This window comes from Carcharhinus amblyrhynchos, chromosome 5, assembly GCF_965287045.1.
Source record: "Carcharhinus amblyrhynchos chromosome 5, sCarAmb.v2.hapA, whole genome shotgun sequence".
In the NCBI taxonomy this organism is placed as follows: domain Eukaryota; kingdom Metazoa; phylum Chordata; class Chondrichthyes; order Carcharhiniformes; family Carcharhinidae; genus Carcharhinus; species Carcharhinus amblyrhynchos.
This window is the reverse complement of record NC_137328.1, coordinates 73930103-73946217: the sequence shown is the minus strand read 5'-3', so window position 1 is coordinate 73946217 and position 16115 is coordinate 73930103. Positions and strand designations below refer to the sequence as shown.

At 44.9% G+C, this 16115-nt stretch overlaps 1 protein-coding gene across 6 annotated transcripts in view; it reads left to right on the top strand.

The window, feature by feature from the left end:
- Nucleotides 1-16115, top strand: part of ythdc2 (YTH domain containing 2) — a 102895-nt gene that overhangs the window by 50497 nt on the left and 36283 nt on the right. For all 6 annotated transcript variants that reach the window (XM_080188999.1, XM_080188997.1, XM_080188996.1 and 3 more), the window contains exons 16-21: nucleotides 4570-4657; nucleotides 4740-4820; nucleotides 4908-4990; nucleotides 8958-9063; nucleotides 9380-9499; nucleotides 9591-9863. In XM_080188999.1, coding sequence (XP_080045125.1) covers nucleotides 4570-4657; nucleotides 4740-4820; nucleotides 4908-4990; nucleotides 8958-9063; nucleotides 9380-9499; nucleotides 9591-9863 — 751 coding nt within the window. The remainder of the gene's footprint in view (nucleotides 1-4569; nucleotides 4658-4739; nucleotides 4821-4907; nucleotides 4991-8957; nucleotides 9064-9379; nucleotides 9500-9590; nucleotides 9864-16115) is intronic.

The following is a 16115-nucleotide window of genomic DNA, read 5'->3' as shown; positions in this document are numbered from 1 at the left end:
TGAGCTGAAGTTTCTCTAGCTGTAAACACTTTTTCTTGCAGACATGTTTGTCCTGGATCACACTGCATATCCAGGAACTCTTGCATGCTGCAGCCTTGACATATCAGCTGTCCTGCCATCCTTAATGTGTTTAATTAAATTATGTCGTGTTTTCATTTTATTAATTTGACCACAAATTTGTATATTATTTTAAATCTTAGGAATAGAATAGACCTTAACCACTTACTAGATACTCACTAAACAGCTAGCTCCTTGCCCTGTAGTTGAGTAAGAATTATTAAAGGGTTAAAAAGGTAGGAAAAGGAAATGAACACTCCATTCAGCAAAGTCAAAGTATGTACTCTGTTTCCTCAGCTGCACTCATTTGTCAAAGCTGTACTAAAGAAGCCTGTTTTTATAGCAGCTGAACTGGGGTTAGAGAAACCAGATTCAGCCAGTTAGCTAACTGACCATTCTGCTCTCACAGCAATATGTGCCTACCCTTTCTAAACTGCAAGAAAGAAAGAAACATTTCAGGGGCAATTCTTCTAGCCTGTCAGCAGCGCAACGGACCAGGAGACATCAGCAGAAGCCATTTAATGGGCTTCCCAATAGGTGCCACATATCTCCGGCTCCAAGATTTGGAGTCATCAGTTCCGTGCGGGATATCAATGCGGAGCTGATTTCAATATTTAGAGCAATATTTACTAATATTTACTAGTGGGCCCGGGACTGAAGTCTCCAGGCCACTAGCGTCTATCGGCCACCCCCTCCCTCACGCTACGAGTGGTTTGCTCCAGCAGGGTTTACTACTACTCCCCACTAATGGGAAACAGGTGGCTGACCCAGCTGGGGGGAATGGAGGCCATTGAGGCCCCACAAGGAGGTCGGGATTAAGCGGATAGGGCGCCCCGGCACTGCCCAAACAGTAAACTGGCAATGTCCAATGGGTAGGGCCCGGAAGGGCAGGGCATTTTGGAGGATGGGGCCTATTGGGGGCCATCAGTGGAGGAGGGGAGGGCCCTACTGCCAGTCTGCACTTGGGATTGGTCACAGAGGGAAGGAGGACGGTGATCGGGGCTGGCCATTTAGAGGGTGGGGGGACCATAAAGGTTGTCCGGGGGCAGTCCGCGATCCCAGCAATCAGGGTGAGCCAGATGGGGGGGGCAGCTATGGAGGATTGTGGGTCTGGCTAGCGATCAGGAGACTGGCAGTACGGGGCCCGGGTGCATGCACCAGTCTCCACGCTGACAGATTGCCACATGCAGTGGGCTGCTTAGTGCTATGCTGCTGGCCTCTCAGGCAGGTATAGGCGCCGCCCACAGATTTTAGAGTGAATCCCACTAGGGCGGTCTGCAGTGCTGAGAGTATGAGAGATGCATTCTGAAAATCACACTTAAAAAGACCAGCAGGAGTTGCTCCAGTTTCTATGCAAATTTGGCACTTAGAATTTTTTTGGGAGAATCAGCCCCTTCTTCTTTCACAATATTTTCCAGTTACTGCTAATTACAGACGTGATTCTGTTTTAGGAACAAAATTAACACTTTAAACTTCCCTAGTCACCAAACTTTAAGAAAGCACCCCTTTAAGTTAATTAGCTACTGAAGCTTTCAGGCGGGTAGCTGGTGCTGGTCAAATCTTGCTTCCAGCAAGGCCACTCAGAAAATTGGGGATCAGTTCCAGTGTGAGATTACCTAATTTTGCCCCTAGTCTCCAAGGGCTGGGAGAGTTCATCCCTTTTGTGTCTGTTTTGGCCAAAAATGATCAAGTCAGACTAATCCTACTTTTGTTTCTTGATCCATTGCCTTCTGTGTTATGGCACTTCAGGTGCATATCCAAATACTATTTGAGCTCTGATGGTTTCTGCCTCTGCAACCTTTTCAGCCAGTGAGTTCCAGACTCTATCAGACTTGGGATGAAAAAAATTCTCCTCATCTCCTCTAATCCTTTTACTAATTGCTTTAAATTTATGTTCCTATGACTTTTGTTCCAATGGAAATTGGTCCTTCCCATCCACCCTGTTCTGATAATTTTATGCACTCCAATGAAGTCTCTCTGCCTCCTTCATTCAAAGGAAACTGCCTTAGTCTTTTCCAGTTTTTCCTCCTCACTAAAATTTTCCAGTCAGGCAACATCTTTGTAAATCTTCTCTGTACCCTGTATAAGCAATTACATCTTTTTCATTATGAGCTGACCTGGAACTGTGTGCATTGTGCTATCTGTGGCTTTGTTTTGAAGCTATGTTTTACGTAGTTCTCCCTGATCCTATTTTTGGTGCATTGGCTAATAAGGGAATTTGCTTTCTTAACCATCTTGGCTACCTCTCTTGCTGCCTTCAGTGATCCGTAAACATGACTCCAATGTTCTCCTACCTCTCTACACTTCTGAGCATCTGACTATTTATGATGTTTTCTTCCCTAAATGCATTATTGTACCTGACACTTCTCTGCATTGAATTCCATTTGCTAATTTTCTGCCCACCTGATCAGACCAGTGATATCTTCTAAGTCTCCAGCTTTCTTCCTCATTATCAACCCTGTAGCCAATTTTGGTAATATCGACAAACTTCTAACTATGTTCCTTATGCATACTTTGAAATCATTGATAGGTACCACAAAAATCAAGTAACCTAGTAATGAGCCCTGCATAACCCCATTGGAAACAATCTTCCTATCACAAAATTGCAGCCAAGCAAATTTCAAATCTAACTGGTCACATTCTCGTGATGCCATTAACATCTACTTTTCTAACCATTTGCTATGTGCAATCTAGTCAAAAACATTGCTAAAACCACAGTGACTGCATCAAGCATGCGGCACTCATCAAGCCTCCTCAGAAAAAGTTACAATACCCAGCAATTAGGGCTCTGTTCTTTCAGTCATAATTCCTGTTCTTGGTAGATAGGGCTTTGTTGCTACCTAGGTGGACAATTAATAGATTGCATTGTCTGTCTGATCCCAGAGCTGCTTCTCCTCAATCTCCATTTTAATCGTACCAACTAGAAAACGTCTTTTGCTGTCTTGGATTCGTTAGATTTGAACAGCTGTCGCATTTGATCCTGTGTTAATTAATTCATTTAATGCTGGACACTTTTTAATTGTCACCTTGTTGTTTCTTCTTGTGAGTCAAAGTCTTGTTTCCAGCCCTACAGACATAGTAACACAGTTACTCTGAGCCTTATTAGAGCAGCTCAGTGGTTAGCGCTGCTTCCTCACAGCACCAGAGACCTGGATTTAGTTCCAGCTTTGGGTGACTGTCTTTGTGGAGTTTGCACGTTCTCCATGGGTCTGTGTGGGTTGCCTCTGGACACTCTGGTTTCCTCCCACAGTCTAAATTTGTGCAAGTTAGGTGGATTGGCTAAATTCCCAGTTGGTGTCCAGAGATGTATAGGTTAGGTGGATTAGACATGGTAAATGCGCAGGGTTTTGGGCAGAGGGCACAGGGATGGGTCTGGGTGGGTGCTATTTCAAAGAGTTGCTGCAGAGTCGATGGACTGGAAGTCTATTTCAAAACTGTAGGGATTCTACAGATTATCCTGGTTGGATGACCTTTTAGCAAACAAGATAATTTTTTTGCTCCTTGCAGGAACCCTAGCTGATTCTCCTGGGTTAGGGAAAATAACAAAATCTAATTGTTTTGCTTCTAAGCTACCCTCGGTGAGATCAACTGGCTCAGTGTAGATCTTTTGATACAATGGCTAAATGCTGCAATAGGTGATGCATTTTACCTATTGAACTACCATAGAAGGTGGCATCAAAATTGCTTCGGAGAAGTATACTTCCTCCTTTTGACCCTTCACTGGGCTCAGTGTAAATACCATCTGGGAGTACTCTCTGGCTTTAGGGTTTAATTTCACAGTACGCTTATTGGTATTGACTGGTTGCTATGTTCAAAATATTACCAACAATGTAATAAGTATGCAATGCATAGGACCTATTTGAGCTTCTAAATATAAATTTAAATGTTATAAACTGAACAACTAAATTGGGAATCATTGTAAAACCAATGATATGCTTATTTTTTGGAATTATTTACACTTAAATGTGCAAAAGGTATTGTGTATATATAACACCAGTGTCTCTGTTTATAAGCACTTGCAGTAGTTGAGGCTACCTCATTGAATGTTTTTAAGGCAAGGATAGATAAATTTTTGAACAGTAAAGGAATTAAAGGTTATGGTGAGCAGGCAGGTAAGTGGAGCTGACTCCATGAAAAGCTCAGCCATGATCTTATTGCATGGTGGAGCTGGCTCAAGGGGTTAGATGGCCTACTCCTGCTCCTAGTTCTTATGTTCTTACAATGGTGTTTTTGAATAGAAAGAAAATAATCAGACACTTGCAGATGCTTTTACAAGATTGAAGATGTTCAGAAGAATAACGGTGCAGAACATAGAACTAGTCACATATAGCGTCTGGTGTGTAGATAAATAATCCCTTAAATACAAGTAAAGTTGATATAATTAATTATTTTTGCAGATGCATAGTTGAGTTATGGAATTAGTGAACTCTCTTGGGGTATTGTAAAAAAAATGTTTACATTTATTTCATGCAAGTAAATATCTAAACAATACAATACTTTGTTCTGTCTTAGGTTACAGGTTTTTATGCTTCATTCAAACATGCAGACATCTGACCAAAAGAAAGTGTTAAAAACCCTACCTGGTGGAATTCGTAAGATTGTAAGTTTAAAATAAAACCCCAGAATTGAGATTCATTATTGCATTCACTTAAAGCACAATTGATTCTTTTGTCTTATTTCAGATTCTTTCCACAAATATTGCAGAGACGAGTATTACTGTCAATGATGTGGTATTTGTCATTGATTCTGGGAAAGTGAAAGAGGTAATTTTAATCAACGCGCATCCAAATATATCTACAATACTATGAACATAGGAACATTTAATTGTTTCAATTGCATTTTTGTTCCAGAAATCATTTGATGCACTTAACTCTGTCACAATGTTGAAAATGGTATGGATTTCTAAAGCAAGTGCCATCCAGAGGAAGGGAAGGTATTATGATTACTCTACTTTTGCCATTTAAACATATTTATAAGAATATAAGAAGTTTAAGTTATCTTAGCCAAGCTATTCACCTGTAACACTGGCATTTACCTGATAATCAGGTGCGTCTTATTTTCAAAAAATAAGATACATTAAAATGAATTACTGCCCTATACGTCTCCTCAATCATCAGAAAAGTTATGGAATGAATAACATCAAGCAAACTTTATTCACCCATAATCTATTAAAGGTTAGTTTGGATTCTACATTTAACGCTCACCTCTAGATGTCATTGCAGTCTTGATCCAGATGTAGACGAAGTGTTGCATATCAGAGAAAGAGAGTGAAAACAATGCTGAAAAACCTCAATAGGTTTGGCAGTGTCTGTGGAGAGAGAAACAAAGTTAATGTTTTGAGTCCAATATAACTCTTCTTTGAAACCCAAAGATCAGTTTGGGTTTTCTCTCCACAACTGCACACAGACCTGAGTTTTTCCAGCATTTGTTGTTTTCATTTCTGATCTCCAGCATTTACAGTATTTTGCTTTTAATTTATTGCCTGACACAAAGGACATTTGTTGTGGTTATCGTCAATACAGTTATTCTTTGGAGAACTGTCCGCAGCACAGCAGTCTTTAATCCCTTCACCCATGTGCAGCCCTTCACCCATGTGCAGCCCTTCACCCATGTGCAGCCCTTCACCCATGTGCAGCCCTTCACCCATGTGCAGCCCTTCACCCATGTGCAGCCCTTCACCCATGTGCAGCCCTTCACCCATGTGCAGCCCTTCACCCATGTGCAGCCCTTCACCCATGTGCAGCCCTTCACCCATGTGCAGCCCTTCACCCATGTGCAGCCCTTCACCCATGTGCAGCCCTTCACCCATGTGCAGCCCTTCACCCATGTGCAGCCCTTCACCCATGTGCAGCCCTTCACCCATGTGCAGCCCTTCACCCATGTGCAGCCCTTCACCCATGTGCAGCCCTTCACCCATGTGCAGCCCTTCACCCATGTGCAGCCCTTCACCCATGTGCAGCCCTTCACCCATGTGCAGCCCTTCACCCATGTGCAGCCCTTCACCCATGTGCAGCCCTTCACCCATGTGCAGCCCTTCACCCATGTGCAGCCCTTCACCCATGTGCAGCCCTTCACCCATGTGCAGCCCTTCACCCATGTGCAGCCCTTCACCCATGTGCAGCCCTTCACCCATGTGCAGCCCTTCACCCATGTGCAGCCCTTCACCCATGTGCAGCCCTTCACCCATGTGCAGCCCTTCACCCATGTGCAGCCCTTCACCCATGTGCAGCCCTTCACCCATGTGCAGCCCTTCACCCATGTGCAGCCCTTCACCCATGTGCAGCCCTTCACCCATGTGCAGCCCTTCACCCATGTGCAGCCCTTCACCCATGTGCAGCCCTTCACCCATGTGCAGCCCTTCACCCATGTGCAGCCCTTCACCCATGTGCAGCCCTTCACCCATGTGCAGCCCTTCACCCATGTGCAGCCCTTCACCCATGTGCAGCCCTTCACCCATGTGCAGCCCTTCACCCATGTGCAGCCCTTCACCCATGTGCAGCCCTTCACCCATGTGCAGCCCTTCACCCATGTGCAGCCCTTCACCCATGTGCAGCCCTTCACCCATGTGCAGCCCTTCACCCATGTGCAGCCCTTCACCCATGTGCAGCCCTTCACCCATGTGCAGCCCTTCACCCATGTGCAGCCCTTCACCCATGTGCAGCCCTTCACCCATGTGCAGCCCTTCACCCATGTGCAGCCCTTCACCCATGTGCAGCCCTTCACCCAAAGATTGGCTTTGGGGGTATTTACTGGTAACTTCAGTGTTGCGATCTATTCACAAGTCCTCCAATAAGGAAATCGAAACAGAAAATTCTGGAAATGCTTAGCAGTCAGGCCCAAGAGAAGTAGAGTCAGATATATTGCTGTAGATGTGTTCTGATTAAAAAGTAATTAGCCTGAAACACTCACTCTGTATTCCTCTTCACAATACTGAGTATTTCCAGTGATTTCTCTTTTATAGAACATAAAACATGACAGCACAGTACAGGCCCTTCGGTCCTTGATGTTGCTTCAGCCAATGGAACAAATCTAATGACCCTCTAACCTCAACTATTCCAATGTTATCCATATGCCTATCCAATGACCATTTGAATGCCCTTAAAGTTGGTGAGTCCACAACTGCTGCAGGCAGGGCATTCCACACCCTTACTACCCTCTGAGTAAAGAACCTACCTCTGACATCTGTCCTATAATTATCACCCCTCAATTTAAAGCTATGTCCCCTCATGTTAGCCATCACCATCCGAGGAAAAAGGCTCTCACTATCCACCCTATCTAATCCTCTGATCATCTTGTATGCCTCAATTAGGTCACCTGTTAACCTTCTCTCTAACAAAAACAACCTCAAGTCCCTCAGTCTTTCCTCATAAGACCTTCCCACCATACCAGGCAACATCCTGGTGAACCTGCTGTGCACCCTTTCCAATGCTTCCATGTCTTTCTTATAATGTGGCGACCAGAACTGTACGCAATACTCCAAGTGTGGCCGCACCAGAGTTTTGTACAGTTGCAACATAATCTCGCGGCTCTGAAATTCAATCCCTCTACCAATAAAAGCTGACACACTGTACACCTTCTTAACCTTTTCAACCTGGGTGCCAACTTTCAGGGATCTGTGCACATGTACACAAGATCTCGCTGCTCGTCAACACTACCAAGAGTCCTTCCATTAGCCCTATATTCTGTGATCCTGTTACTCTTTCCAAAGTGAATCACCTCACGCTTTTCTGCATTATACTCCATTTGCCATCTCTCAGCCCAGCTCTGCAGCTTATCTATGTCTCTCTGCAAACTGTAACATCCATCCTCACTGCCTACAACTCCTCTGACTTTAGTTCATCCGCAAATTTACTAACCCATCCTTCTACACCCTCATCTAGGTCATTTATAAAAATGACAAACAGCAGTGGCCCCAAAACAGATCCCTGAGGTACACCACTAGTAACTGAATATTATTAGGTTGAATATTTCCCATCAACCACCACCCTTTGTCTTCTATCAGTTAGCCAATTCCTGATCCAAACTGCTAAATCACCCTCAATCCCATGCATCCGTACTTTCTGCAGTAGCTTACCATGGGGAACCTTATCAAACGCTTTGCTAAAATCCATATACACCACATCAACTGCTTTACCTTTATCCACCTCTTTGGTCACCTTCTCAAAGAACTCAATAAGGTTTGTGAGGCACGACCTACCCTTCACAAAGCTGTGTTGACTATCCCTAATCAAATTATTTCTCTAAATTTCAGATTTTCACTTATTTCAGATTTTCAATATCCGCAGTATTTTTTTTTGTTTTCCACTGACCGTGAAATGTATAGAAAAGGTAAACATCAGGTTTTGATCACAGAGAGGCTGCTGTTGTACTCAAGATTGCGTTGTTGGTTTGGTCAAATATTGAGCAGCAATGTCATCCCCCAAGATGCAGTATGCCCATATTGCTTGAGGAAGCGAATAGCATCCAATTATGTGTGGGTTAGGGAGTGGTCATGCTTAATTGCACCTTAGTGTCCCAAGATGTGTGGGTTAGATGGATTAGTCATGGTAACATTTGTGGAATTTCAGGGGTAGGGTGGTGGTGAGGGGCTGGGCTTGGAAAAGATAATTCTTCAGAGAGTCGGTGCAGACACGATGGGCAGAATAACCTCCTTTTGCACTGTCGGGGTTTGGTGGTTAATATAAAAGCAAGACTTAAACTTGAAGCTCTGCTCTGTAGAATATCACTTAAACTTTGGTCAAGCTGACATTGACTGATTTGAATGATTTCTAAATATTTTGCTGAATGTTGCGTTTTGTAACATGAGATTTTGTGGCATATTAAATTGTTTATACACAGAGAAGGATAACTTGTCTTTTCTTACTGTTTAACTATACTGTATTCCTGTGTGTTTTTAACAGGGCAGGGCGCTGCCGACCAGGAATTTGTTTTCACCTATTTAGTAGATTGCGATTCCAAAACCTGTTAGAATTCCAAACTCCCGAATTGCTACGGATGCCACTGCAGGTGTGTGTTTGCTTTGTTGTAAACATAATACTTTTTTTCTAATGAGTGATTATAAATGTTTATAATTTCCTTGTTTTACCCAGAGTTAAATGGAGTGCATTTTGAATTTAGTCACCACTGTTACTAACAATTTTTTTGCCAAAAGGTACTGAAAATTGATTTTTCTCAAGCAATAAATGCATAGTATAGTGGACGAGTCTGTGAAAGTATTAAAGATCATTCTCACTCTGAATTAACTATCTGTAAAAAGACATTATTAATCAGACTAGTCTAAACTTTGGTTAATGGATTCATTTGCATATTTGTATATCCTTAGGAACTTTGCCTGCATACCAAACTGCTTGCTCCAATCAATTGCCCAATTGCAGATTTCCTTGCAAAGGCACCAGAGCCCCCACCTTCACTTATTGTTAGAAATGCAGTTCAGATGCTTAAGGTATGAAGACGTTTATCCTCTTATGAATGAGGAATACATTTTAAAATACAGGAATATCAGGAACAAATTCATTGTATTAATTTTTTTCCAGACCATAGATGCCATGGACAGCTGGGAAGATTTAACAGAACTTGGTTACCACCTAGCAGACCTTCCTGTGGAACCTCATTTGGGCAAGATGGTTCTTTGTGCTGTAGTTTTGAAGTGCCTTGATCCTATTCTCACTATTGCCTGCACTCTGGCCTATCGAGATCCATTTGTTCTACCCGTGCAACCTTCACAAAAGCGTGCTTCTATGCTGTGTAGAAAGCGCTTTGCTGCAGGAACATTCAGTGATCACATGGCCCTTTTAAGAGCTTTCCAGGTGAGCTTCTGAAATTTTTATTATGGTCCAGGATATGTTGCATTCACAATCAGGAATTCAGACATCATTGTGATGCATTGGTGTTGGAGTGGTTAAAATCGAGGATGGTCGAGGCCAGAATTGGAGGAATGCAGAGACCTTGGAGGCTTCTAGGGCTTAAGGAAATTACAGAAATAGGGAGGAATGTGGATATGGCATTTTGAAAATAAGAATGAGAATTTTAAAACCCAGTCAGATTAATGGCCGTTATAAGTCAGTGAGCAGGATGGTGATTGAATCTGGCACAATTTAGGAGATGAGCAGCAGAGTTTAAGAACTTACAGAACTGTTTAAATCATTTAAAAGCATTTTTGCGGGCTTTTTGTATTTACCGCTTTAAGAATTCTGAGGGAGTGGTTAGAAGGGAGTTGTGGGGCAGCAGGCTTTCAAACAGCGCCAGGTTTAAAAGGAGGCCTGGTGTAGACAGCGGGCAGTGTTGGAGCGGGCAGCAGAGTGAGAGGGAAGCAGAGTGAGCTATTAGGGCTTAAGATCAAAAGGGCTTAGGAGAAAAAGGGCCAGGTAAGTTTGTGTGGAAATTTTCGATACTACTACAGTGAATAATGGAGGGGCATGTGATGTGTTGTTTCTGTATGATGTGGGAACTGGTGGACCCCAGGGTCCTTCCCAGTGACCATGTCTGCAGTAAGTGCAGGTTGCTGGAGGAGCTCCAGCTCAAGGTAGATGAGCTGGCCTCTGAGCTACAGACACTGAAGCTCATCAGGGGGAGAGAGGGTGCCATTGTCAATGGGGTGCAAGTGACATCCACCCCTCCTGGACTGGCTAACTCTAAGGGTCAGGAACAAGAGGGGGCTGCTGAGCGGAGGAAGGGGGGTGGGGAGCGGAGGCCTCAGCCTCTCAATCTGCATAACAGGTTTGAGGTTCTTGCTTCCAGTGTGGACGAGGACGAGGGAGGTGAGGTCGGTGAGCAAACTGCAAACGGTACAGTGATGTTGCAGGACATAGGCAAAGAGAAGGTGAAAAGGAACGTAGTAGTAATTGGGGATAGTGGGGTGAAGGGTATTGACACTGTCCTTTGTCACAATGACAAAGTGCACAGAAGGGTGTGTTGTCTGCCTGGTGCTCGGGTCAGGGATGTCACATCTGGGCTGCAGAGGAACCTGGAGTGGGAGGGTGAGAATCCGGTCGTTGTGGTACATGTGGGTGCCAACGACATAGGCAAAATGCGAACTGAGGATCTGGGGAGGGAATATGAAAAGCTGGGAATGGAATTAAAAAGTAGAACCGACAAGGTGGTTATCTCTGGGCTACTGCCTGAACCGAATGCAGAACGGGCATAGGGTTGATAGGATTAAGGAAGTGAATGGGTGGCTCAGGGAGTGGTGTGGGAGGAATGGGTTTGAATTTATGGGGCACTGGCATCAGTGTTGGGGTAGGTGGGACCTGTTCGGGTGGGATGGGGTTGGTCTGAACCGTGCTGGGACCAGAGTCCTGGCGAATCGTGTAAAGAGGACTGTAGACAGGGCTTTAAACTAATTGGGGCGGGGGGGGCGGCGGGGGGGGAGAGGGTGCGAGGGTAGGTGACATCACAGGGTCTAAAGTTAAGGAGAGGGTACAGGTAAGGGTAGAGGCCGAGGATGTCCCAATAGTAAAGGGAGTAGGGGGCGTGAGTATGGTTGGTGGCGTTCCGGCAAATAGGGTCCAGGTGAAGGCTGGGATGAAGACGCTTTATCTGAATGCACGAAGCATTCGGAATAAAGTGGATGAGCTTGTGGCGCAGATCAGCACAAATGGATATGATCTGGTGGCCATTACAGAGACGTGGCTGCAAGGTGACAGGGACTGGGAGCTGAATGTTCAGGGGTATCAAGTGTTTAGGAAGGATAGGCAGGAGGAAAAAGGAGGGGTGCGTAGCTGTGCTGATTAAGGATGATGTGGGTATGCCGGCGTTGGACTGGCGTAAACACAGTAAAAAGTCTGACAACACCAGGTTTTAGTCCAACCTATTTATTTGATAATATACTCACAAGCTTTCGAGGGACACCCTCTCAGAAGAGGGTGTCCCTCGAAAGCTTGTGAGTATATTATCAAATAAATAGGTTGGACTAAAACCTGGTGTTGTCAGACTTTTTACTCTGATTAAGGATAGCATCAGGGTGGTAGCAAGGGATGATATTGGAGCCAAAGAGCAGAAAGTGGAATCGTTGTGGGTAGAGATTAGGAACAGCAAAGGGAGGAAGTCGCTGGTGGGTGTCATCTACAGGCCCCCGAATAATGATCTAGAGGTGGGGCGGGCTGTTAACACGCAAATAAGTGTGGCGTGCAGGAATGGGACGGCCGTAGTTATGGGGGATTTCAATCTGCATATTGATTGGTCGACCCATGTTGGACGCGGTGGGCTCGAGGAGTTCTTGGAATGCTGCCGGGATAGTTTCCTGGAACAGTGTGTGTTGGAGCCGACGAGGGAGCAAGCTATCTTGGATCTGGTGCTATGTAATGAGGTGGGTAGAATCAGGGACCTTGCGGTGAAGGATCCTCTTGGGGACAGTGATCATTGTATGGTGGAGTTTCTGGTGCAGATGGAGGAGGAGAAAGTGGGTTCCCGGACCTGTGTCCTTTGTTTGAACAGAGGGGAGTACGGTAGGATGAGAGAAGAATTGGCAAATGTGGACTGGGGGAGCGCGTTGGAAGGTAGGTCTGCTGAGGAGCAGTGGAGGATCTTTAAGGAGATCTTGGCGCTCAGCAGAAATTTATTCCGATGGTCAAAAAGGACCGTAAGAGGAGAGGTAATAAGCCGTGGATAACGAAGGAGGTGAAGGAAAGTGTTAAACTAAAAGCGGAGGCGTTTAGAGTAGCTAAGAGTAGTGGGTGAGAAGAGGATTGGGAGAGGTTTAAATGTCAACAAAGATTGACAAAGAATTTGATAAAGAAGGGTAGGAGAAACTATGAAGCTGGGCTAGCGCTTAATACAAAAAAGGATAGCAAGAGTTTTTATAAATATATAAAAAGGAAGAGGCTGGCTAGGGTGAACGTTGGACCCTTAGAGGATGAGAAGGGGGACTTAGTGGTAGGGGATGGGGATATGGCTGAGGTCTTGAATAACTTTTTTGCCTCGGTCTTCACGAAGGAGGACGTGAATAATTTGCTGGATGTTAGAGATGGAAAGGTGGTAGGACAGGAGGGTCTCAATGACATTACTGTTACTAGAGAGGCGGTGCTCGACAGACTGGAGGGACTGATTGTGGACAAGTCCCCAGGACCGGATGGAATGCTTCCGAGGGTTCTGAAAGAAATGGCGGAGGTGATAGAGGATCCCTTGGTGGTTATTTTCCAGACGTCGCTGGATTCCGGGGAAGTGCCAGAAGATTGGAAAACGGCTAATGTTACGCCGTTGTTTAAGAAGGGTGCCAGGCAAAAGGCGGGGAATTATAGGCCGGTTAGTTTAACGTCTGTTGTAGGTAAAATGTTAGAATCCGTCATCAAGGAGGAAATAGCGAGGCATCTTGAGGGGAATTGCTTGATAGAGCAGACGCAGCACGGTTTTGTTAAAGGGAAGTTGTGTCTGACAAATTTACTGGAGTTCTATGAGGATGTGTCTCGGGCGGTGGATAAAGGAGAGCCGGTGGATGTGGTCGGTCTTGATTTTCAGAAGGCGTTTGACAAGGTACCTCACAAGAGGTTATTGCAGAAGGTCAGGGGACATGGAGTTGGGGGTAGGGTGTTAGCGTGGGTAGAGGATTGGTTGTCAAATAGGAGGCAGAGAGTGGGGGTCAATGGGTGCTATTCGGATTGGCTGTTGGTGACTAGTGGAGTGCCCCAGGGGTCGGTGCTGGGGCCTCAGCTATTTACCATTTATATAGATGATCTGGAGGAGGGAACCGAGTGTAGGGTGTCGAAATTTGCTGATGACACCAAGATTGGTGGAACGGCAAATTGTGCGGAGGGTGTGGAGAGTCTGCAGAAGGATCTAGATCGGCTGGGCGAATGGGCCAGGAACTGGCAAATGGAATTTAATGTTGGCAAGTGTGGGGTGGTCCACTTTGGTAGGAATAATGGTAGGAAGGATTATTACTTACGTGGCGAAAAACTGCAGCAGGCGACGGTGCAGAGGGACCTCGGGGTCCTTGTGCATGAGTCGCAAAAACCCAGCTTGCAGGTGCAGCAGGTGGTCAGGAAGGCAAATGGGATGCTGGCCTTCATAGTGAGGGGGATTGAATATAAAAGTAGGGAGGTCTTGCTGCGGCTGTATAGGGCATTGGTGAGGCCGCAGCTGGAGTACTGTGTGCAGTTTTGGGTGCCGTACTTACGCAAGGATATTTTGGCCTTGGAGGGAGTGCAGAGGAGGTTCACTAGGCTGATGCCGGAGTTGAGGGGGTTGAGCTATGAGGAGAGGCTGAATAAACTAGGCTTGTACTCGTTAGAGTTTAGAAGATTGAGGGGCGATCTCATTGAGACATATAGGATGATGAATGGGATGGATAGGATAGAGGTGGAGAGGCTCTTCCCGCTCAGAAAGGACAGTAGGACTAGGGGGCACAGCCTCAAGATAAAGGGGGGGGGCGCGGTTTAGAACAGAGTTGAGGAGGAACTTCTTCACTCAAAGGGTGGTGAATCTCTGGAATTCTCTGCCCGTTGAAGTGGTGGAGGCTGCCTCGCTAAATATTTTTAAGACGTGGGTTGATGGGTTTTTGATAAGAGAGGGGATTAAGGGTTATGGGGAGAGGGCGGGAATGTGGAACTGAGCCACGACAGATCAGCCACGATCTTATTGAATGGCGGGGCAGGCTCGAAGGGCTAGATGGCCTACTCCTGCTCCTATTTCTTATGTTCTTAAGATGAGCTCAAATTTATGGAGGTGGGAGGCAAACCAGGAGAGTACTGATATGGTTACGTCTATGGTGATAAAGACATGGATGAGCCATGTCCATCATCTTCTTTTATCAATCTGTCTAAACCTGTGGCCTTTGCTTCTTGATTGTTTTATCGATGGGAACAATTTCTCATAAAGACATGGATGAGCCATCAGATCAGTCATGATCTTATTGAATGGCGGGGCAGGCTCGAAGGGCTAGATGGCCTACTCCTGCTCCTATTTCTTATGTTCTTATGAGAGTATTTGCAGCAAATGGGGTGAGGAAGGGTTGGCAATAGGTGATGTTATGGAAATGGAACTAGGCAATCTTGATAGTGATTCAGATGTGTGGCCAGAAGTTTATCTTGGGGTCAGGTAGGACAATAAGATTATGAATGATCTGATTTAGCCTCTGGCAGTACCCAGAACAGGAATGGAGTCAGTGACTAGGGAACAAAATTTGCAAGGGGGACTGAAGCCAATGGCTTTGGCTTTCCTGATATTTATTTGGAGGAAATTTCTGTCTGCCCAACACTGGATATTGGACAAGCAATTTAAAAAATCAGAGGTAGTGGAGGTGAGGTGGAGCTGGGTGTTGTCAGCATAAATGTAGAAATGATGTACTTTTGGATGATGTCACTGAGGAGATTAACACTTGGTTGAGAAATAAAAAAGAAACCAAGATGTTATATGCCAGAAAGCCAATAAGTGAAGGAAATCACTGAAGCTAATCCTTAACACTTTCATAAGTGCTTTTTTACAAAGATATGCATCACAAATATGCATTGGTTAACCCAACAGACACAGTTACAGTCTGTTCCTATTTATAGGAACAGAAGTGAATCCCTAATTAATGCCTACCAACTGTGTACAATTAATATACAACTAACATTTGGAGATGCTAGAGGATATTGGCTTGGGATTTTCTGTGGCTGGGATTCTCTGGTCCTGCTTCTGTAAATGGAGAATTGGTTGAGTGCCAAATCTTCCATTCTCACTAGTGATAGGGCAAATTACATCAGAGAATTCTGGCCATAGACTGTGGATTGGGTACTTCTGAGAGGGGGTTTGGAGGATGAGAGTGAAATTCTGTTATTATCTAATAGCGGGACATTTAGAAAATCATAATATGATCAAGCAGTGTCATGTGGTTTTGTGTAAGGGAAAGAGAGTTGGACAAATCTGTTCATAGAACCATGAATGGTTACAGCACAGAAGGAGGTGATTTGACCTGTTGTGTCAGTGCTGGCTCTCTTAAGGAACACTTCCCCTAGTGCTCTTCCCCCACCTTCACCCCATAGCCCTGAACATTCTTTTGAATTTTGAATGCCTTGATTGACCCTGCCTCCATCACAGACTAAGTACATTCCAGATCTTAACCATTCACATTGCGAAAAGGTTTT